Below are 23,984 nucleotides of genomic sequence, written 5' to 3' on the forward strand. Positions count from 1 at the left end.
AACACTATGTAACAAAACAAGCCTCAGTAAAATTTTCATATAAGTAGGGGAGAATTTAATTGCTTTGCTTTTTTTTTTCACTGTAATTCCTTCTCTGATTCAGAAAGATGTTTGAAGGAATTTTGTTTGCTTGGATCTTGAACATAAATAAATAATGTGCACTGCTCAGGAACAGATGAAGTGTTACAACTTGTAACTGAAAATATAAGCACGTTGGGAATTTAGGAGTATGGATGTGAGAATGCATATGAGTGGATGCATTTTTTTTGGGACATGAAAGAGCTCATGTAATAAAAACTTACAAAATCTGAGGATAAATATTCTGTCCATAATGAAGTTAAGCATCAATGAACGTTTTTTTTTCTCCCCAGTTCACTGTGTTTTCATATGTAAGCTAGAGAGAAAAAGATCAAGCAAAATTATTAAGTGAAGACTGTCACTCAAGTGAACTTGCTATGCAAACCTAAAGTCAGAAATGCTGTCCATCCTCTACATAAGCTGAGGTGCACAGAAGAAAGGACATGAAACATGCTGGTGACAACTGCTTGCAACTGACAGATACAAAACCTGGGACAGATGAGCAAATGACTGCTCATTGGAAGTTTCCTAAGGGCAGGGCACTCTTGGCAGGTGATCCCTCTGTGATAAGGAGTCTCCCACAACAAAGATACATACTGGAAAATGGCCAAAGTATGGCATTCAAAATGTCATGGCTGCTACTACAGTTGATTGTGTGACATTAATTGTGGCTCTAGCTTTACTGCGGGCTCAGTGTGTGAATGAAATGGTAGGTGAGCTGCCCAACAGAGACATAATAAAAGCTAACACAAAACCCATAGCCTCTTCTCAAAAAGGAAGCCCTTCCAGGGGAAGGTGGGGCTCATAGATCCTGAAGTCAAGTTTTTGGGTCAGCAGAGCCCCACTGTGTGTCATCTGGCAAAGCCTGCTCCTGACAGCGTGTCCATTACTTATCACACTGTCCCAGCAAAGGCATTTGACAAAAGAATCCAGTGTCAAATACTTGGGCAAGATTGAGCAATTCAGTCCCCAGGAGAGGTGAGATTAGCAACACAGGGAGCAGCAGCCAGCTGGGGCCTGACAATGGGTAGCTGTGTTGGTGCTGCTGGTGGCTGAGGCTCATTGCAACGCCGGGACATCCTGTGGAGAGTAACAGCATGTAATGGAGAGAAGGGATGGATGCCCAGGAGGGACAGGTCCTGGAAAAAACAGCTAGTGCAGGGTGGGCTGATACGTGTGACGATATAGACACAATAAGTGAAATGGAAAAAAGCATCCCTAACAGCAGAAAGACAAGTTCAGTTACGCAACATACTCTGTTTATATGGCAAAAGGAAAGTTTGCACTCCCACCTGATTTCCTGAGGATTGCCTTACACAACGCCAGCACAGCATGGTCTCCTTGTGAGCACAATATAAATAATTCCCAAGGAGAACTATCCCATTGTTCCTGTCTTTTCTGCCAAGGCTTCAGTCACCACAAAAGCATGGCATCTCTCCTGATCCGAGCTGGTCACATTTTGAAATGTTTTCCGGTAACTGTATACTTAGAGCAAGAAGTTCAGGGAAATGAACAGAATTTGACTTCCTAGGGAGCTCAAGCATGTGCCTGACTGGCTTTGGTTTCTAAGATGCAAGTTCACGTGTGCATTTCCTACAGCAGGGCTACAGACCACACAGCCTTATGCTCATAAAATGTTACAGACGACCCTGGAAAAGGGAAGCTGTGTTTACTACGCCTGAGGTTCTATCTGCTGGTCAGACCAGTGGCCACTGGTTATAACCTCACTGATGATGTGTGTTCACCACAGTGTTGTGGTGTTCTTGATGCTCTTCATGTGGCTTGAATAAACAAAATCCAGGTGACCAAGCTGAGTTAGGGCTGTAACTAGAGAGGGTTAAAGGCTTCTGTTGAGAGGGCCCAGCCTCACAGGAAAAGCACGAATGGGGTACAGGGTAACACCTCTTTGTGGCATGGACCATTCAGGGTATAAGAAGGCTTCAGCTAGGGATACTTCAGCTCAAATGCTGTTACACCATCTCTCGTTTTTACTTGGTTATTTATTTTTTTATCAAAATTGTAAGAACCCCATTCTTTGGGATACCTTCCTCTCCTCCCTACCCAAATGTGACTAAAACTAGCCAACAGGTTCTGAATGTTGAGGGAAACTAAGGACAGATCCGTGTATAAAGCGATGGTTTTTCCATAGTAAATCAAGCAAATCTCTTCACAATTAAAATATGCAGAAAGCATCACAGAGTTATTGTGTAAAATGGAAGAGCTCAAAAGACAGCTTGGTTACAAATATGGTAATAGGTCAGCTCAACAAGGGTTGAAGAGCAAGGATGACAGGAGGCTGAAGGAACAGCAACAAAGCCTCACATTTACAACAGAAGAGGAAGCAAATACAAAGGCCAAGAGGCAAGCAGAAGCTACAGTAGCAAAAATACCACTAATCAACTCCCACCCATGATACTTTAACTATATTCAGCTGTTTGGAAATTATCTTATTGACATCTTCTGCCTGCTTTTGTGCAGGCAGGCAAGCTTCTAACAGTTTCCTAAACCACAACAAACACATGATAAAGCATTATGAACCCTTTTTCACTGAATCAGGTTTTTACAAAAATATTGGCTGTCCCCTGAGGGAAAAGCAAATGACGAAACAGCTGAGAAAAAGACAACTCCTTTTCTCTGTTCATTTCCCTCCCTGCTTCTGATCTACTTTAAAAGTAGGTGAACTGGAACCAGAAGACCAAAGGGTCATCTCAGCACACAGAAGTCTTCTTTTCCAAAGAGTTGTTGGGAAGTAATAAAGAGAAATCAATACTGCAAGATGTTCATTATGAAAAATTTGGCTCTCACTGGGGAAGGATTCCCCATGTCCTGGATTGTGCTATAGGAAATCACACCAGGATTATGCAATCTGCTGGAAGCATGGAGTTAACTGAACACTAGAGATCATTTGCTCAAAAGCAAAAAGGGTAATCACAGTTCTTAGGAGAGCTATTATTTAAAATGGGCCTCGGAAGTTTATTTCCACTGTCCAATTCTTCACAGCAGGTTGGTTCACGTGTGCTCCACTTCTCACCACTACAAGTGACTTAAAGGATAAGATTTGTCAAACATTTGATGGCAATCACCTACAAAAAGAACTGTTCATATAAATTACTTTCAGATCCCTTTGTTCTGCCTTGTATTTTCAGCACTTGGGATACATGCTCTTTCCAGTAAAAGACTAGCCTAGCATTTACTTTACTACAACTTCTGATTCTACAGACCAGGGCAGGAGGCCATAATGAAACCTAGGAAGGGATTTCTAGTACATATTCTAGAACATACAGGAGTTTGAGAGGCAAAGAGTGTACTACCTAAATCAGAGAATACTATTATTTACCATTTCATTCCTTCAGGGAGAGGGCACCAGTTTTGAAGTCTGAAGCAAAGAAAATCAACTGTCTGCAAATGTGAATGTTTATTCAGAATTTTCCTTTCCACCCATTAACCTGAAAATGGGAAATATATTGAATGAGAAAATAATCCATTAGTTCAAGGTCAAGACACAGCCCTAAATTTTTTTTCCTTTAAAAAAAAAAGAGCAAAAAAACCCAGAGCACTTTGTGCTGCATCTGTCCTTGCCCAATGATGTGCAGTTTAATTTATAGCTATTCAAACTTGTTCCTTCAGAATGTGACACATCCTATGCTAAGCTTGTTTCTGTCACTCATTTTTTGTATGGCATGAGGAATATCTTAATTTCATGCTTCGTTACCCTCATAATGAACAAGCCCAAGGAACTCCCTAAAAACAATATTGTATTAGCAAAGTTAGTGAGTCAAACACTAAGCAGGAATACCCACAGCTGATCAAATTAATGAAATTATTTTTGGAAGCACCAACAAACTTGTAATTTAGTACTGAACATCAGTCTCTGCTCGTGGCTGGAGTGAAGTCTTGGTGGCAGGAAAAGGGACTGCAGGAACACTGTGGTGCTCCTCACATCTTCCCTTAAGGCACTCAGTATTGACTTTTAGCAGACAGAACTGCATAGTTTAGCAAGCCAGGGGCCCCAGTTAATGTTGCCATTTCTGCTTTGCCTGCAAAGTGCCCTGAATGGAGACACCATCACATGAAGCATCAGGAGAGTAACACCCTGGACACCAGTGCAGGCACTTTAGACAACAGGATGTCAAATTTTCAGAAAAGTAACAAAATACATGTCCTGTTCTGCAGACAAATCCATTGTAAGACTGTTACCTCAGATCAGCTTTTCAGAGAGAAAACTGCATCTCCAGGCAGACCAAGCCCACGATGAACTTAAGTTTCTTGCTATGTAACACTAAGGAAAGCCAAACTGACCTGATACACACAGCTCAAAGTGCTGATCTTAGTGATATTCTCTTTTTCCAAGTACAGGCTATAGTTTGTTATATTTTTTTTTTTCATAGAACATCAAACTGTACACTTACTCACTGGTGTAAATAACACACACTGGAAAGAAAAACAAGAGAGAGGAAGAGGCTCAGCTTGGAACAAGAACCATCAATTTTCATTTCAAATGTAGCTGAACAGAAGACTTGAGAGGGAAGAGATTAATGATTACAACTGCTAAACCAGGACTTCACTATAAAGTTATCATCATGTCCAGATGTTGTCTTTGCCTTTGACAGTTTTTTGAGGTTTTCTTACAAAAATACAGACATGCCTCTAGTCTAAGGGCATCTACATGCATTTAAAATGCCTGTAATACCATTAATAAACTGACCTTCATGCATTCTGCACTCCCACTCACCTGAAAAATGATGAATATGGTGATGGGGTTAAAAAAGTTTGTTTAAACAAACAATATGTAGTTTACTACTAGTACATAATTAGTACTATGATGCATTCAGTGGTTATCCCAGCAACGCTCTGCAGTAGTTTTCATGTCTACAAGTTGTAATACTGCCCCAGATGATGAGTTTAAATCCATGCAAAATTTGGGTGTATTATATGTGTATTACTGACACTTTTCCATGTATACCGTATCTTCTAAAAGTTCATTGCTGTTGGAAACTTTCAAAAATAAAAGTCTTTTAAAAATGGACTTCTTCCCTTGAAAGTATTACATATATCTGATTACTGTGCTGCCAAGCTGAAATACTCCCTCCATCTTCTATTCCAAAATAGACGGCAAATAACGAGCACCTTGGAATATTCTCCACTTATAGTATTTAGCTTGCGGTTAAGGACTTTCCAGCTTTCTGGGTTAGCACCACATTTCTAGAAAACTGCTGCAGATAAAGGAGGACCAGCACAGCTGATATAATTCAGTCTCAAACCAACCTTCCCTTACTTAACAGCTCCATGTGTCAGCGTGTGTCCTAAGCTGAAACATCTCAGATTGAATTTGGCTACAGCTGAAGAGCAAAGGGATGTGTTTAGGCACAGAAGAGCCTAAAGTGGTCAGAGGCTCCAAAGGTAGTGGAAGCACTATGGCTGCTGAGACAATGAATGAAAAAAGGGATGGTCTTATCCTTTCTTCCCCCCAGTTCCTCACAATTGAGACTTTTATATTTTTTCTGTGCAGTGCGTCACCACTCAACTGGGAGAGGAGACAAAGTGGCAAGATTTTTCTTAATGTTTCTGAAAGTTTACCGGCATTGCTCTACTCCAAAGTAAACTTCTACCCTGAAAAAATAATCCAATTCTTAAGCAGTTAAATTCACAATCCCTATTAATGAAAGTTAGTCTGCGACATATATAATTACTGATTAATTATTCCTTATTTTAACAAGTGTCTGTAGGCCAGAGGCTTTCTTTTTCACTCCACATAAAAGTGTATCTGCAGTAGTATAAAAGACAATTGATTTTATGTTTTTTTTTCAAACTAAAATTATTTTACATGAAAAATTTCTTCAGAATGTTAAACAACAGAAGCTACACCTTCTTAAATGTCTTTTGGTAATCTTGCTTATTTCTTTAGAAAAATAATTAACTACTATGTCTCAATTAAACTCTTTAAGCTCCTTCCCTATATAGGTTCATGTCAATTCAAAAGTATCAAACATGTAATACTCACTAATTTCAGCCTTCCTTAAATCTGCTTCTTAGAACAGTGGCTATGGGATATTCAGTTCTGTAGTCAGAGTCCCACCGTGGGTTAACTTTAATGTCAAAACCCAATTTCCAAAACTCTCCCCTTAGGCTAGAAGCTTGATACACCTTCAGCAAAGTTGGTTGTGCAGAAACATAGATTGCAGAGACTTTGGAAGAATTTTCATTGTCTTGTTTAGAACAAGATATAGGAATGAAATAAAACCACAACTTCAGTTTACAAAGTATAGCTTTTATTATACACACTGCTTAAATGAGTTTTCAAATATAGATTTTAAAAAGTAATGAGTTTTTCAATATATACATTCTGAAATAACATTATCGCATTTACATTTGAAATACTTATTGCTAATATGTTAATATTTTTTGTGTTTTACCAAGTGTTAACTATTAAGTACATTTTAAAGTGTTCAATAGTAATTAACCCATCATTGGAATACCACCTCTAGACATCCTCTAGTGCATATATGCTTTTGTAGGGATTCAGGCATTACTCTGATTTACAGGTTATGGAGGGCATAAATATGTCTGCTAGGAACCATGCTTAAGTTACAGGACAAAAAAAAAGTGGGTAACCTACTGAAGTGTCACAAATTACTAAGAGAGAAGGTATTGACTCAGTCATAAAGGCTAACAAATTTACATACTTGGAGCTTCAGTTTCAGTCTTCTCTTGGTCACAGCAAGAATGTGAAATATCAGAAAGTTAATGACTGCCTGGCACACAGCATTCTGGTATAATTACAACAATCTGGGGAATTCAAACAGATTGTGAAGGATTTCATGTGGAACAAATTGTATTAAATAAGATTCTTTAATGATATATAATTTTTGAGTCATGGAGTACATCAAGGAATCTTGAGGGGAATCTTCAGGGGACATCAGGCATTTCTTTATATTGTTCCTCAATACATGCCTCAAGATGTGCCAAGTTAGTTTTATCCTTACACAAACTGCATCTTAGCTTCTTTGTTGGAATTATCAGCAAAGCACCAACTTGGAGGTGTTTTCTCATTCTAAACAAACTGCTCAGCCACAGCTTCTTTTGAGTAAGGCCAAAGAAACCAGAAAATGGTTTCAACTGATGCACATACCAGTGAACAAGTAGTGAGATTCTATTAATGATCTCCCAGTCTCTTGCTTTCTTTCCCAGTGTTATTCTCAAATCAACCTTGCCGTATTTGTACCTTTCTACAACACTGCAATCTGAATTCAATAAATCAACCCTTCAAAAGTAGGACTTCCTTTAAGAGCTTCATACAGACTCTAATGTGGCATTGAATACTGGTGTATGCTTTGAAAATAGATTCCAAATGGTTTTTAATATATTTTTCACTTGTATTTTAGTCTTCCTCAAATCTGAGTATCACTGATTTGCAATCACTGTAAGAGAGCTGACTTATATGCAATTCTTGTTGCATCACTGCAGATATGGGATATTGAGAAAAAAGTACAGTCCATCAATTAAACACTTTCATTTTCCACCGTTAATTTACCTTTAAGTTATGGGGCAGAAAGTAGGCAACATAGGTTAACTGTGTTACACAGAAAATACAATAATGACCAGAATGCAGTTTTAGAGACATGGAGATTTAGAGGTGTGGAATTCTTAGAGCTCTACAAAGTAATTTCAGCAGAATCAGAAACGAATCTGACACGATGCAGCATAGAAGCTGCAAGGATCTCACGATTCATTTTCATGGGGGAAGGGTTCAGTTTGAAAGACACTTCCTGTTCAAACTTTACAGAAGAGAACACAGAGGATCTTAGTTCTTAAAAATGCCATCAGATAACCCATGTCACCCATGTGATCCACACAAAACCTTGTCTGCCAAACCTCCAAACACATGAGCACTTAACGAAGGTCTCCAAAGGCTGAGATCAATCTCTTCAGTCACTGAATGAGGATTCATTATCAGAACTGTCTTCTGCTTTGCCATCATCTCCCCAGGCAGGCACAGGGGCATCTGGGGTCCTGCGGGCAACACAAACATTCTGTGCTGCAAATCCAGCCGAGAACACAAGCAACTCAGCACGTAACACCACTGTCCTTGCACGACAACGGCAGGCACAGTATTGCCACAACATTTAACACATTAACTGTTTATGGTTCACAAACTCACACCTCAGTGGTATTGCTTCACCTACAACTGGAAGGCAAACACTAGAAACTGTAACTCACTAGACTTCAAAACTCCGTAGACACCAGTGTGAATGCATGCCTTTGATGTCATCAGAAATGATGACAGGTCATTAAGAAACACTTGTAGAAAGAGTTGAAAGCAGGCAATAATGATTAATTCAATTTTTTTTCAATCTTCAGAGGTTCTAGGGCTGAAAGGAACATTCTGTACACCATTGAGCAGTGTAAATAGTACATGAAAAAAATAAGACAGGAAATGAACAATATTGTATCCAACTAAAACTGCAGGGATAATTTAGTGAAGCAAAAAAGAATTACTCAGAGTGGAATTTGGCTAGAACATTGGGTTAAATGTGACATGCAAGAACAGCCATGGGATTTTTATTGACTACAAATGATCAGTCCTCTTGTATTTAGCTTTAAAGAGAATATTTAGGATGGACCTTAACACTGTGGCAAAATGTTTGCTTGGGGAATCTACTGGAAATGAAGGTGAGACAAGCAAGCCATCTAAAGACTAACTAATATTACTGCCTGAAGATGCTGGACCTCCATGGACTCTTCCTCCTAAGTATATAATGAATTTGACATACAAGCAATACAGAGCCTGACAAAGGCTGAAAGCAAGGTAGAAAATACACATATCATTTTACTTGGGGAAAAATGACATTCAGAGAAACTCACTTCCTGCATGACAGTTAACATCTCTTGGATAAAATATTGCATTTTAAACTAAGCTGACAGTTGTATTAATCATCCTGTTCTTATTTATCTTGGGGGTATAGAATTTCTTTTCCAACATTAGTTCTGTTTAGTATAATCTCTCTGCTGGGAATCCCTAAGGCAACTTCAAAGTGCTCCTAAACATTTTCAGTGCAGAGATGAGAAGTGTGTTGAACTGCAGAAGAGCATTCTCCCTCCCCCCTGCACACCTCTAAAACAAATGAAGAAAGCATTTGCTTTCTCATGCAAATATCACTTCACAATATTATTCCTTGTTGCCATGGTAATGACAAAACAGAAGAGCTGTCCAAAGACATGTGATCTGGAGAGACCAGTGCAAAACCTCTCTTTTATTAAGAAGAGGAAGATGGTGCTGAATTCCTTTAGTTCATGAGAGCAGGACAAGCTCTCCCGGAACTGAAGACAGGCAAGAGAGGAAGGATAAGAAATGAAAGGTAAATTGGGAACTTGACAGAACAGGCAGTTACCAAAAGCTGTAAAAAGTTGATAAAGGAGCAATGCAGAGGTGGAAAAGTCAAGAGGAAAATGTAGAAACTATATTGTATCATTAGAATTAGCACATCTACAGCCACATATAATCCATGCTCAGCCAATGGCAAGGGGCTGGGGGAGTCTCCAGTAAGTGACTGAGCACAGAGCCAGTGCATTTTCCTAATTTTCTCTGGGACTGAGCGAGCAGACCTAAGGAAGTAGAAGACCCAAAAAATGTGGTGTGAATGGCAAGGTACATTTAAAAGAAGAAGCCTATAATATCAAGAAAAGAGAGCAAGAAAAATGAAAGGTCACCCCTGATATCTTAACATGTTCCACATTATGCACTTTGCCAAATAATTAGCTTTCTTTAACCAGTTTTCAAACCAATAACATTTTAAAGAAAATCTGACTAAGCATTACTGTTGCACAGATCTTTGAAGATGGATTTTGAGATATAACCCCAAACATATTGTGATCCTCAATCCACAGCAATGTTTCTGTCTTAATGCAAAATAGACAATCCAAAAGTGAACACTTTTTTAAAAATAGCTTTTGAAGTTTTAACCTGTTACCTTTTGTTTTATCTATGTCATGGGGTGACTTTACCTTTAAGGTGGTTTTGAGAGCTAAGGAAGTTGAAGTTGCTGGGGACTGATGGAAGTCTTTTCTCCTGACCAATTATCGGTCATTACTGGGAATTGACAGCAGTTTTGACCACTGAAAAGTGGGATCAACTTGTGAACCCTACCTTAGGATGTAAAGTCAGGGCACTTGGGTTCTCTTTGTTCCCTGGCTGTGAAAGGTAACAGAGCTCCGGCTGGCCTCCCGTTCCCTGCCCAGGCCATGCGGCCCGGGCAGGGGCTGGGCTGGGCCCAGCGGCTCCCGGCCGGGAGATGGGGCCTGCGGGGCTTGCCCCGGGCTCTGGCCGGGCCAGGCTGGTCTTTACTCGGGACTGCCGAGTAAAGAAGGAGAAAAAGCTCTGGACCTGCGGCAGGCCGAAACAGCGACTACACTCTCCAGAGCAGCCATGGGGAATTTTCTATCGCAGACTGCTCCAGCTCCTGCACTGGCAGAAGTCACAGAACCATCTACAAAGCCTGGGCAAGATTTTAAACTTGTCATTACCCAGATGAGACTTGCAGATTAATCCTTTTATCCAGAGAGAAGAAAAGAGAGTAATCAGCATGTAAAGAGACTTTATGGACTGTCAGAGACAGTAAGGAAAAAGAAGTTTCAGAAAAAGTAGAGAATAAGGAGATGCTTTTATGAGCTGAAATAACTTTCTGTTGAGACTATGGAAATGGACAATAAGTTCTTGAAAAAACTCCTTTAATTCATGACAGTATATAGGAGGAATAGAGTGTTCAAAGTGTAAATTTTAAATAAAAAATAGAGTGATTGTGATACAGTGAAGTGCTAGAATAGAGTGAAGCGAAGATTTAAAGCCTTGGGGGGCAATGAGAAAACTGTTTTCTAGTAAAGCTCACAGAGACAGATGAAGGGTACTTTTGCCTTTGAATGACTCATCCTTAAAATGCCATCCCTAGACTCATGGCCCATACACACCTCAGAGTGAGGTGAAATGGGAGGAGTGAGCTCTGATAACAGCAGTTCTGGGCAGCTGATATCAGGACAATAGAAAACTATAGCAGAAATAGTTTTCTTGTAAGACACTCCATAAATTAACAGGAAGAGACTTCTGTTTCTCTACAAAGACTGATGAAAATACTGTAGCAGGAATTGAGACTGTTTTAACCACCAAAGTTCCAAAGTTTTTGTCTCCGTTGTCATGTGAACAAGAGAATGGTGAATAGTAGGGGATAAAAAGGGTTTTCTGGAAGTTTATTCTGGTGTTCTTATTATTATAGTTTGTTAATAAACTTTCTTTATTCCTTTTAAGTTTTAAGCTTGTTTTGCTCTTGTTCTAATCCATATCTCACAGCAAGAAATAAGTAATTTTTTTTTTTTTAGTTACTGGTTTAAAACCACAACAATATACTATAAAAATCCACCCAAACATGAAGAAATGTAAGCATTTATAGAAGGTTGTGGATTTGAAAGCACAGCAAAAAATACAATACATTTAACACAGATATAGAAAACCTATGTTGGCTAAACCTATCTCCAACTTGCACAGGGTCTTTTTTAATTTCTCATTCAATCAGTAAAAATAAAACCAACTGAGGTATAATCACTTCAGGCTTATCTAGACCTGGAAGTAGATGGGAGCTAAAGTGACTCATCAGGTTTGTTTTATTTAACAAGGAGCTAGTTTCAGATTAAGCCATTACAAACTGTAAAAAGACTTCACTGGAAAGGAAAAATGGGCTTTTTAATACTCTGACAGTTTCTGAAAAGAATGCAACAATACTTCACACATTTTGGTATCTATAATGTAAGAATGAAAGTTAATACTTTCACCAGTTTAACAAATTCTGTGAAATTAAAATGCCAAATTAAATGCCAGCTGTAAAGTAAGACTAAAATTAGTGTTTATGGCCAGACAAGAAGCTTTGAAAATTACTATCTATTCTTAGTAGTCTTCACATCAGATTAACTCAATCAACAGACAAAATTTTAAAATGCTGACTTCAATTTACACTGTCAATTTTGAAGTCGAATTGTACACTACATCTACTCAGGGAATCTGGAAACAACTGTGTTGTCCCTCATGCATGCAGCAAAATAAGACTGAGTTTTCTCTCACTTCTCTACAATAATGACATTTTCTTATTAGAGTGTTGAAAGCAAGTATCTGGGAAAAACCTCATAGTCTAAACAGGGCAGTTAAAATGGCTACTGACCTTTTATTTGAGTCCTCATTGCTAAGTGCACATTGTCAAAAATGCTAGCTTGTCACTGCTATAGCTCACAACACCTTGAACAACCTTTTCTAAGCACATGTTTTTCCAAGTTTTTTAAACACACAGCTGCACTGCAGCCCTACTGGGAGTCACAAATTACTTACTCGAGAAGATCTGGATTTAGCCCCTCAGAAATCATTTTGTTTCGTATTGCCATTACAGGAACACCCTGTGTAGCAGGAGGAAGAATAATATAAAACTACTGGACACAAACAGATGAGTTAAATAAACCACACTTTCATATAAATTTATGCATGTCACTCATCAAACAACAGCATGGAACAATAATCTCAGTTACCATCAATATGAACCTAGAAGCAAGAAACAATTGAGATTAAAGGGCCTTTTAATCCATTTTATATTTATGACAAAACATCTAGAGAAATTTGCAGGGAGAGAATCAAGACTGGATAGATATAATTGCAATTCAGACAGACAAAATCATGAAGCTGAAGTTATCTGTATGGGTAAGAATGTGGAGAAAGCACAAGATATCACAAAGACAGCAGAGAAGTAGTGCTAGGAAAGACTTGGGAATGCTGAAGGTATACCCAAGAGAGAGAGGAAAACCAGGGAAGTGCATCTGCTACCCCTCCAGAAGAATCTCTTAAGGCAGTGCTAAAAACTGGAGAAGTCTAAAAAGCATGGAAAAAAAGGCAAACAGGACATGAGAACAGAAGCACAATTTAAAAGTGACTTCTTTGAATACAACTGCTTGTGCTGTCAGGCTTGAATCTTCTATGACTTGTGGACAGATTTCAGCCAAGTATGTACATGTTAAAAAAATTCCCTCCCTTCACTGCAAGTCCTTCCACAGCTTCTGCACTTTATTTTATTCATCAGCACCTAAACATCCTCTTATCTTGGATCACATATCCAAGACCCACGTCCTCTCATGAGGACATTCCAACAAACTGCTGCTACGTTTCCACTAGAGTTCCTCAAACACAACTTGTTGCTTTGCCATCTCTTGTTGGAAACCATCAGAAATACCATTTGGATCACTCCATGCCAATATAAAAATATCAGAAAAAAAATCTGTCACCAAATGAGGATACAATTTCTGATTCAAACGGGACAAAGTTACTGGTGGTCTAAGAAATTCTAAATGAAAAATGGTGTAAGACTAGTATATTTTTTGCAAAAGCAGGTAAAACAGTGCTGAAATAAAGGGCAGATATGACTAATGATCCAGAGAAAGATGTGATTCTAGTGACAGTTCCACAGAAAGAATCACGATCAAGGCTTGTGCATGAGCATTGTGGAACAGCACACAGGTACATAGTTCTAGCAATCTATCAGGCATAATGTCAAAAAAGGTCACTCAAATAGTTGCAATGTAATAGCTTGAAATAAAAGAACATCTCAGTACTTCATAACTAATATTTTTTGTTTGTGCATTACAAACCTGAATATTTTTAATATTTATTCGAGTATTTCACGATGGTTTAAAAATTCAGTTGTTCTAGTATAGATTTGGACACCAGGGATTGTGTGTCTACACACTGTCTTGTACTAATGCTTTGCCACTGCTTGACTGCTCTTAGGGTACTTTTCCCCACCTTAGAAGTCACTGATGAGTTGTTTACACATCAACTCAAACCAGGTGAAAACAATTGAGTCAGATCAGGCAAAGCAGAATTCATATTTGATTTCAATCAAAGGGAATTTGGCAAAGGACTTCTAAGAATAGGTTGCTTTTATGTTCACACTTGGAGTATGTTTTATTCCAACACTGTGTGCATTAAAATCTGTGAGAAAAAATCCTCTCAGTACCCTCATATATCAAAGATTCACAAAACTAACCTGAAATTTAGTCAAAATGCCCTTTTAGACTTCTTATCTGAAGGAAAACAATTAAGATTGTACCTATATCTTTTTACAATACAATTAGGGCATTACAATTACTTTACTTTTCATGATTTCCTAAATTTTAATCTACAAATATGGTACTGCTTTTCTACGATTTCTTGGAATATTGTTGTAAATTTTAAAAAGTAAGACTTTAGTATCCTCAATTGCACTCCACCAAAATTAGTTTGTCACAATTTCATGGAAGAGCTACTTTTAGTGTAGAATGGTGCTCTTTTATACTACAAACATTGTGAGTAATAAATAAATTATCAGTTCAAACAAATCTTCAGCTAGAGACTTAATTTGGGAAAATAAATGACACTAACTGAAATACTTGACCGGACAAGGAGACAAGTTTGGCAAATACAAAAACACACATTAATTTGTAGTATGTTAGTTTGACTTTCCTACCACACTGTTTACAACTGGCAGAGGAGTCACCAGGAACTGCCAGTACACAGGAGAAATGTGGAAAGTGAGATCTCACTCCTCTAGCAGTTACCAAAAAAAAAAAAAAAAATCAAAGTAATTAGACCATCCAGTGCTTTCAAATCCACTTTGAAATCTGGCATTAAATTGATACAGTAACATAGTGTTCTATTCTCTGCTACTATCCCACTGCTAGGTTTTCCAAATGGTTTGTAATAAGCTATCCATAAAGTGCCAATTTGTGATTCAAGTGAAAAATAAGCTTTGGAATATCATTCAAGGGATGAAGCAGACCAATTGTAATAATTTCTCTGAAGACTGAGTGAAACCATGAAGATAGTTTTAACATAAGCAACATTTTATTAATACTATGACATAGTCATACTTTCCTGAATTATAATATATATTTTAGTGGAAAATTTCCACTGACAAATTGAAAATAAATTGAAATAAACTCTTTGCTTCCAATCTAATTTTTAAGTTTGTGGAGATGAAATGACCTCTTAAAAATATCACAAATAGCCTCCTTCACATTCTTGTTCCTTCATTAGATTTCAAACATGTTAATATTGAGATTATTTCTAATTTATCTGTAGCACAGACCACAGATAAAGGCATAAACAAAACCTGCATCAGGAATAACAGGAAACTGGAGTGGAACTTCCAGATAGTGAAGCAATCCTTGTATCTCTATTTTGGTCCTTACAGAAATATAAAGTACTTCTGTTCTGGACTATACTTTCAAAGCTGTACTTTGTACCCTACAGTAAAATCAGACTGTAATGAGTCTGTATGCAGGGAATGACTCCAATTTGCCAGGACAACTCCACTTTCAGTGGCATCTTCTGTGCCTCCGGCTAATATCACTTTGCATTTACACATTTCACACCTTCAGTTCACAAGTCTACCAGCAGAATTATGTAGAAAAATCTTGCCAGAAGCTGTCTGATGGAATATATTACATTAATTCATTTATTAGAGAAGATGTGCTAGAATATTGTGATGTTATCCTACCTTAAAGATTACTGTTGCAATACATGTTTTCAGACATTTAAGGTTCACTTACAGCTGTGTAGTGCATTCCACCAAAAAATAACATCCTAGCCAAAGAATGACATGAGAATTGACTTACCACTTGTACCATTTTGAGATATCTGGCATATCTTGGATCCTTGGCCACAGTTGTGACATTTTCTGTTACCACCTCTGTTTTCTGTAAGCCTTCTTCTTGTGCATTGTTCTGCTGTATATGAAGAACAAACCCTTTCATGGTTAGGTGTACACACCACATCCACATTCCAATCCATAAAGGTGGGTATTTTAGGTAAAGTGCAACTCTTCTTCATCAAGATTATTCTAATCTACACTCACAACATTAGAGGTTTCCTAAATGTATGAAATCACAAAATACAGCTCTTTCGTTGTTCACTGCTACAAGAGTGTCTTTCTACTTTTAGATACAAATTTTAAGTTATTGAACATAAAATACCAGAAAGTCCCTCATAACCCTGATAAGTTGTATTTAATGAATAAAACAGTACTAAAGGTAAATGGTCTTTTTATTAAAAAATACTTATAAGGAGTATTATCTATAAATCTCCTCCAGTAGTCCACTGCCTTTTTTCCTCAAAATACTTGATTCCCTGGCAAAGGTTTCATACAGATTATGTGACATCTGAACTATACTTTTGAGTATAAATCATTACTTAAAGGATAATGTAATGAAATCAAAGATTCCTTGAAAGTATTTAATTTAAAAGAAATTAAAAATGACAAGAAGTTCGAGCACTATTAAAAGAACACAGAAAGTGTATTTTTTCTACAAAACTAATCACTTGAAAGTAGCACTGGGAAGATTCTTTCAGAAATATATAAACTTTATATACTTATATATACTTATGTATACCTTATATACTTTAATATCTGACAGGATGAACATTTTAAAGAAAACTAACTCATGGTGAGTTGTTCTCTAATGTGGCTGGAACATGCAATGCTGTCCAGTGTCTCCCATGCTGCTGCCTGTAAATCAGAGTTACAATCTTTGACAGACAGGCAAAAGCAGCAGAGTGCTCCAGCAACTGCTTCTCCACAGCAACTTCCATCAAATAAGATAATGAGCAGAGATTAGAATTGAGGATTCCATGAGAAGATACTCTAAGAGGAAACCAATAAAAGAACTCCATCTACAAATGGGCCAGAAAGCCTCACTTAACTAAGTGGTGATCATGGGATTTAAATGTCTGGGTTAAAAAAATCAACCAACCACACACATTAAACTCCCCAGAATGACAAAAAGTTAGTTGCAGGGATAGTATCTTAATGCTGATTGCTTGTACTAAGCTGTCATTTTCTATACATGGTAGATAATATACAGGAAACCTTCAATGTAATAAACTCTTTAGAATAAAGTATGATAGAAATTCCAATTTGAGCTAAAAGCACACATTCTGAAGAAAGGAGAGAAGAGCTACAGTGATGTGATTTGAACTGTTATCTTCATTCATGACCTCCCCAGACCCCTGATATAATACATGTTCATATTATAGTGTGATTGAAGAAGAGAAAGGAGAAATTTAGCATTAGATTTGAGTTAGTTGTTATTTAAGTCACATAGTTAAGAAAGGGTATAGCCTTTTATGTTTTAAGTCACTTGTTAACAGTGACAGTGGAGAAAAGCCTAATCTTAGACTTTCACAGTTGATTGCTCACTTCCAGTAGACTTGCTTCTTCTATCTCCTTCAAATGACATTAAAAACTTGACCTGGAGAGCTCTATTCCTTCAAAGTACAAGCTGTGCTTCATTACTTACTCCAGACTGAGGTGATGCAGCTGTCTGTTGATCTGTAGCAGTCTGTGCCACGGGACCATTTGTAACATTCACATTTTCACTGGACACTTCAAATTTGACATCTTCTAGGCCAGGAATTGAGGATAACTAAAAGCCAAAAACATCATCAAATAAGCAATGAGCCCTTTGAAAGACTACATGTACAACAAAATCTGCATCATGCTGCTTACCACTTATTGACCAGATAGATTTGACATTAGTAAAATTTCAACTTTTTGCCCGAGTTTTCGTATTTTGATTGGGGGGAAAAAACCCCCTGTCTATTCAGCTGCCTTCTACAACAAAAGCTTTCATTGTTAACACAGGGCTGCAGAGTAGGAAAGGCTTCTACACATTCCCAGCATATTGCTACTGCACTTATCAAGCACACGAGAGCCATGCAGTCTCTGCTACTTCCCCTACAGTGATAGAAATCATGGCAAGTACAGCTCTATCACCTAACAGATGGGAGACTGGTTACAAATTTTTCAATTTTCTACATCTTTCACTTTTTTTAAGGAAATGCTGTGAGTGGATATTAAACACACCACAAATCTATCTGAAGGAATTTTTATTTAACATGATTATGAAGAATTGTGCAAAAATCATCAATTCGGATCATTCCTAAATATTTTGAAATAAATAAGAGTTAGTAAGCTCTGTTTGTATTATTACACTATTTTTTCTCCACAAAGATCTTAATGAACACTTTCAAAATATCCCACCCTTGCTCCCAGAAAAGCCAACAAAATTGCCTCCATCATTATTCAAAGAAGAACTTGTTAAAATTTTATACTGGGTGATTTATTGACTTTGGGATTTTATTGTTTTTTTTTCTTCTAGTAAACAGTATACTGTGTTTGCTATAGAGGACCACAGATTATATCCTTTTTTCATTTCAGCTAAAGAAGATAAATCAAACACATTTACATTAGCTTAGATCCAGTTCAGGTCTCATTTCAATATCAGAAGATTTATAAGGCTTCTATCTAGTTACTTATATCACCTGAAGTCCTTACAGTCCAGTAACAGTACTAAGTACTGTTGTTACAATACAAAGTACTTTGTTGTTACAAAGTAACATACAAATATGTTTTACAAAGGGGGTAAGAATTTCCTTGTTAGAGTTTGTATGGCAAAAAGTGCTCCTTTTCTGTTCCACATGCTTAACAAACTCAAATTTTCCACTAGGTACTGTTGATTCCTTACTTCTCTATCAACTACATATTCAAATGTTACCCAGTAGAAGTAGCAAGGCATGCAAAAACTGAATTTTTGATATCAAGGTTTTATATTAGCTCCTTTAAATCATTATGAAAACTTATTTGCTCGATTCAGGCCATAAAAAGGAAGGTACTTCACATAATCCAGGAGGTTGTCACTGTTAGAAGATGAAGTCTATATCCATACAAACCTTTGCATCCAGAATATTGAGCGTGGTTTCAATTTGTTGGATACGGAGAGAGAGTGCTGACAATTTCTACAACAGAAAAGAATTAGGATGTGAAAACACTCCCCTGTGCACTTGGACATATAAAACAGTTTGCATCTAGTTAAAAAAAAAATCACTTTTGTCTTCTCCCTGCTGAAGGCAGAGTACAGTGTAAATGAGATTATCACATTATGAAAAAAATGAAGCAATTTCCTTTTTAGTTCAGTAGCTCCAGCAGTAGAAATTTTAAATAATTTTACTCTGCAGTTGGTTTTCCCATACAATGACAGAAACGAAGACAGACTATGTACAAAAGAAAGCCAAAGTAAATAAGGTATTACACTGGGCAACTGTAGAATAAAGATAGACATATTGTACTCTTCCAGTTAGCAAAAGATCATTCTTCAAAGCTTTTTCCAAATGTTGAAGATGAAAATAGATTATGTGTGTGTATGTAACTGAGCAAATATAAAAAGAAAACCTGCTAATTAATACAGCAGGTGATTCAAAGTCCTATAAAGTCAAAATCCACAAGGAATCAGAACTAACCAGACACTTTATATGCTCCAGGTGCACCTCAAATCAAATTTTGACTTTTTTTTTAAATGCAACTTAAGTTTTTCTAAATTACTCCATAAGAACTGCCAGTCTTTTAACTAATCACTACCATACTCCACCAGACCTGTTCAAGTGAAGTTGGCTAGAGTGCTGGCTGGCAGATATGTACCATTCTGACAGCTTTCTGGCACCTTGGCAAGATTCTGCCTGGCTCTGAAGCAGAACTTTAACACCCTAAGAAAATGGCAGCTCTGCCAACATGCTAGAAAAAGTAGAAGGAGACTGACAGGAGTTAGTCTTTTTGGATAGTGCACTGACTTGTTTACAGATGGTCCTTTGTTCATGAAGAGGAGTCAGTTCCTATTGGGAGGAACTATGTGTCCCACATTTAACTGGATAAGGGGAAGGAAAGATGTACAAAAGACAATTATGCAATTTTATGTGTCTATTTGACTAGACAAGAGCCAAGAAATTTAGAGTTAAGGATGGAGTCAGCCCTGATTTTGAGTTCCTTGGCTTCTGTTGACATTTCACATTAAAAACACTTCTGTATTTCATGAATACGAAAAGCTTCTCAGGGAGTATATAAAGCAACTATTTAGTCTCTTGGGTAACAACACATTTTGGTTAACTAATAACTGTTTTATTAGGCAGACTTCACAGTGCTGCTGCGTGCTCAAGGTGGCTTTAAATACACATGTTCTGATTTCCCCAGTGCCTGTGGACGAGGGAATACTGAGATCAGGTGACAACTGAGTTCTGTACAACTGACAACAGCATCACCAGGCTGCTAAACTGTCCCACCTATCAAGTTACAACAAGTTTAAAAACCTAGGAAAAATGACTTTTTTTTCTTTTGAAGCTCCATATATTCATATAGTCGCCAAATTTTATACTTGTCACGGGCCTGACTCTAAACTTCACCAACAAATAACAGAATTTCTCAGATTACATGGCTTAGTCTAATTGGATTTGACTGTTGCCCTAGCTCAGCTGGCTAGAGCTGTATAGCATTCTTTGTTGAATAAACTAATGAAAAAGTACAAAATACCTCTGAAGACAAAAAGGTTAGACTCAAAGCCACATTAGAAAATACCCTTTTTACAAGAAGGACTCTTGTCCTGTTCAGTGGACAATTCTAATCTTGTTGGTCTGGTATATTTCCATTGACTCTAAAGTCATCACATTAACTTACTAACCTAAATATTTTTATTTTTCTCTCCTTTTACAGGAAACTGAAGTTAAGGGCTTCATGTTCTATACTAATCACTTGCCAGAAATGTCCTTTTTTTCAACAAAAAAAACAATTTACATTCAGCGCTTAGCGTATCCCTCTTTTAAATTGGAAGTGATAAAATCTGAAAGTACATTTTGATGCACCACAAGAACACAGCATCCTTCTTTCATAACAAACAAGAGCCAGAGATGAAGCTGCTCAGAATAAATTCCCTGTATCAAAAAGTTCAAAGAATGTACCAAATGCAAAAGCTTAAGGAAACAGGACTGAGTGCAGCACAATCAGGATCTCACGTGGCTCCCTTGGGGAAAAATTCTGTCTTAAGCACTTGAGGCTCAAGAGAAACCTTGAACGGAAAGCAGACTACATTTTTTGGTTTAAGCTACCAGTATTACTGCATCAAAACTATTTAAATGAATGGTTCTCATTTCTTGAATTTTTTTAATTGTATAAAGGGACAGCTGGGAAAATAATAAACATACCTCTTCACAAACAGTAGAAAAGCGGTTGAGAAACTGCACTGTGTGAACCACAAACTGGTTTAGAAATGCTACAGTTCTTTTCTGCTGAATAGCAGGAACCTGCATTAAAAATATAAGAAACTTAGGTTACACATCAATATCAATTTTCACATTTAGATTGAAATATCTGTTAAAAAATGCACATTTTTTTAGAAGAAATTATTTGGAAATGCTTGCAATGAATGCATACATACACAAAACATTTTCTAATACACATATGCATTCATACAAATCCTTCGCCGCTAAAAATCTACTAACATGAGAGCTGAGAATTTACAAGAAGTTACATAGAAAAGACAACAAGACCCACAAAATGAAGGATTGTTATCTTAAAAAAAAACACCTTCAGATGAAATTGTAAATATTCTTAAAAATCAGTGTTAATATTTTTTAGAAACACTGGGGAAATCAGATCTGGAGTTTAAGAATAAAAAGCAAACTTGGACAGCCATACTAATACTCAGTTACAACACCACAGCCAAAACTAAAGTATAGAGATGCTGCTGTCTAAGTATTTAGTGGCTAACCTACTGGTTCTCATTTAGGGTACCCAAAATTACCTCCAAATCAGTTTTGATGCTCACATACTTTTCAGACTAAAATGCAGAATCTCATGTTTGCCAAAAAGAATGGTGGTCACATATGTAACACAGAGCTGGCATTTTTATTTAAACCATTACAGAAAACTGGAATCAGGAACTTTCACACAAAAGTTTATGTATAAAATTTTAGTGCCTCAGGCTTAATAACCTTGGACAATTGTTTTAAGTCTTAACCTTCGCAGAGGAAATTAACCTATGAAGTTGCCATTGATTTAAGTGAAAGATTTACGAGTAATATTATTGGCAGTCAAGATTCTGCTGCACTTTTATTGTGAATACAGTGACTCTCTGATCTTCACCTCTTCTTTAGTCACTGATTTATCAGTGCGTCCAATATACAATTCACTATGGCCATCTTAAAACATCCTGACTTTTTGTGAGACTTTTGTTGCTACTATCTCGAGCCTTCAGCCTTTGCACCTGCTGAAGTTCAAGTTCTGTGGTTCCAAAATTCACCAAGCAGTGCTTATGATCTTAGCAGAAATCTGTGGGGTGGCACAGAACATGGAAAAAGCACTGGGTCAATTGGAATTGTCCTGTCTTTATGATTTGTATTGAGAAAACTAAGTTTAAAAAGAAAGTTTCTGCAACATTAAAATAAATGAATAAACAGCTTTGCACGGCATTTGCCTCCCAGATGGGTGTCCGTAACGGCTTCGCCTTGATAACAACGTTATCACAGCACTTGCAGCAAAAGGCCTCCGGAAACAGCTGGAGACACAAGCAAGGAGCAGAGCCCGCTCGTTCCCGGGTGCGAGGGCGGCACCGTCACCGCACGGGGCTCTCCCCTCGCCCGCTGCCGCTGGGCCGGGAGCCGGGGGGACGCGGGGCTCGCCCAGCACCAGGGCCAGCGCAGCCGCCGCCGGGAGGAGCAGCGGCAGCCCCGGAGCGCCGGGCCAGCGCAGCCCGTACCTTGGTGAGGTCAATGCCGGAGCCCACGATGGGCAGCCCGTCCTCGTCCATGCCCGCGGGCCGGGGCGGGCGCGGCCCCGCTGCGCTGCTCGGCCGCGCACCGCAGCCTCGGCCCGGAAACAAACCCCGAGCTCCGCGGGGCGGGGCGCGGCCGCTGCCCCGCGCTTCCTCCTGGGAAACGCAGTCCCAGGCCGCAGTCCTTGTGGCCGGCTGTGCCTCGGGAGAAACCTCGAGGATAAACCCCAAGGATAAACCCCGAGTTTCTGGGGTGCCTTCTTGGGCACCCGCTGTGCCATGCAGGTGGTGACAGCCGCTGAGGGGCCCGGCCGTGCCAGGGGTCGCAGCCAGCGCTCCCCAGGCCTCAGGACGCAGGCCTGCTTAGTGGTGTTTGGGAACAGTGTCGTCCCCTGCGGCCAAACGTCAAGGAAATAATGAGAAAAGCCAGTGAAGGAAGTGTTCCTGTGCTCATACGCGTAATTTGAGCGGGGAAGTGCCACATTTTGGATATGGGGAGTAAGAATAAGGAGCACTGAATGGCCCTGGGTTCTTCTGAAAAAGACAAATTTGGGGTCATCTGGAGTCCCGGTTTACAGCAGTAAATCTAAATAGATTTTTGTGGATTTCCATATTTAGTGGAAGTTCTCCACGGTTACATCTAAATACCGCTGCACTTAATAAATCCTCCTAAATTCAGGGCAGTTAAGAAACCATCATACTCAGGCTGTCAGGTGGAAACTTGTCTTGTGATGAAATTGATAAAGACGCACTAATTACTATAATACTTTGAAGATTAGATCCCAAGTGTAGTATGCTAATTTTGGTTTAAAATTTACCAAAATTCTCAGTTTACATCCAAATCATTACAGTTTGCCAAAGCATTCTAATAATCCATATACAGACTCAATAGTGGCTGTACAGAGAGCACTTATTTACTCAAGCTGCCATAAAATTCTCTTTTATTTACTGAAGCAGCTTTTTTTAGCTTTATTACTTTCACAATGTATTTATTAACCTGCTGTTATATGGACATCATTATTACTCGCCTACTAAGATTGTGTAGCAAAGCTTTTTGTCTATACTAATTGAATTATTGAATAACTTGTGATTCATACTCTGCTTTGGACCACTGACATGTTGTTGGCTCAATTTCTTGTGTCTCCCAAAGGAAGAGCAGCAGGCTAACCTACAAAATTCAGTGGGTTTAGCTTTCAATTCCTAGCTTACAAGAGTTGTGCAAATTTCTGTTGGGCAATGGAGCCGTTTGTTTAACT

At 38.2% G+C, this 23,984-nt stretch overlaps 1 protein-coding gene across 3 annotated transcripts; it reads right to left on the reverse strand.

The window, feature by feature from the left end:
* Positions 1 to 3,439: 3,439 nt before the first annotated feature.
* On the reverse strand, positions 3,440 to 22,868 carry LOC131573443 (WASH complex subunit 3-like). Of its 3 annotated transcripts, none has more exons than XM_058827416.1 (7): positions 22,714 to 22,868; positions 21,161 to 21,259; positions 18,866 to 18,931; positions 17,434 to 17,559; positions 15,754 to 15,864; positions 12,443 to 12,507; positions 3,440 to 3,524 (listed from the first exon to the last, which is right to left on the reverse strand). In XM_058827416.1, the coding sequence occupies exons 1-7, from the start codon at positions 22,762 to 22,764 to the stop codon at positions 3,494 to 3,496; spliced, it is 549 nt and encodes a 182-aa protein (XP_058683399.1). In that variant the 5' UTR covers positions 22,765 to 22,868; the 3' UTR covers positions 3,440 to 3,493. The 3 variants fall into 3 exon arrangements, with proteins under 3 accessions (XP_058683399.1, XP_058683398.1, XP_058683397.1); XM_058827415.1 differs by lacking the exon at positions 3,440 to 3,524 and adding an exon at positions 6,326 to 8,088 and having other exon boundaries at positions 15,754 to 15,861; XM_058827414.1 differs by lacking the exon at positions 3,440 to 3,524 and adding an exon at positions 6,326 to 8,088.
* Between the last annotated feature and the right edge of the window lie 1,116 nt (positions 22,869 to 23,984).

This window comes from Poecile atricapillus, chromosome Z (assembly GCF_030490865.1).
Source record: "Poecile atricapillus isolate bPoeAtr1 chromosome Z, bPoeAtr1.hap1, whole genome shotgun sequence".
Classification (NCBI taxonomy): Eukaryota; Metazoa; Chordata; class Aves; order Passeriformes; family Paridae; genus Poecile; species Poecile atricapillus.

Coding starts and splice junctions, on each gene's coding strand:
- LOC131573443 (XM_058827414.1), bottom strand. CDS start 22,764: ATGGACGAGGACGGGCTGCCCATCGTGGGCTCCGGCATTGACCTCACC. Junction 15,865..17,433: donor CTGCATCACCTCAGTCTGGA/GTAAGTAATGAA, acceptor CTTCATATACAG/CAGAACAATGCACAAGAAGA. Junction 8,089..12,442: donor CTAAATCCAGATCTTCTCGA/GTAAGTAATTTG, acceptor TGTTGCCCGCAG/GACCCCAGATGCCCCTGTGC.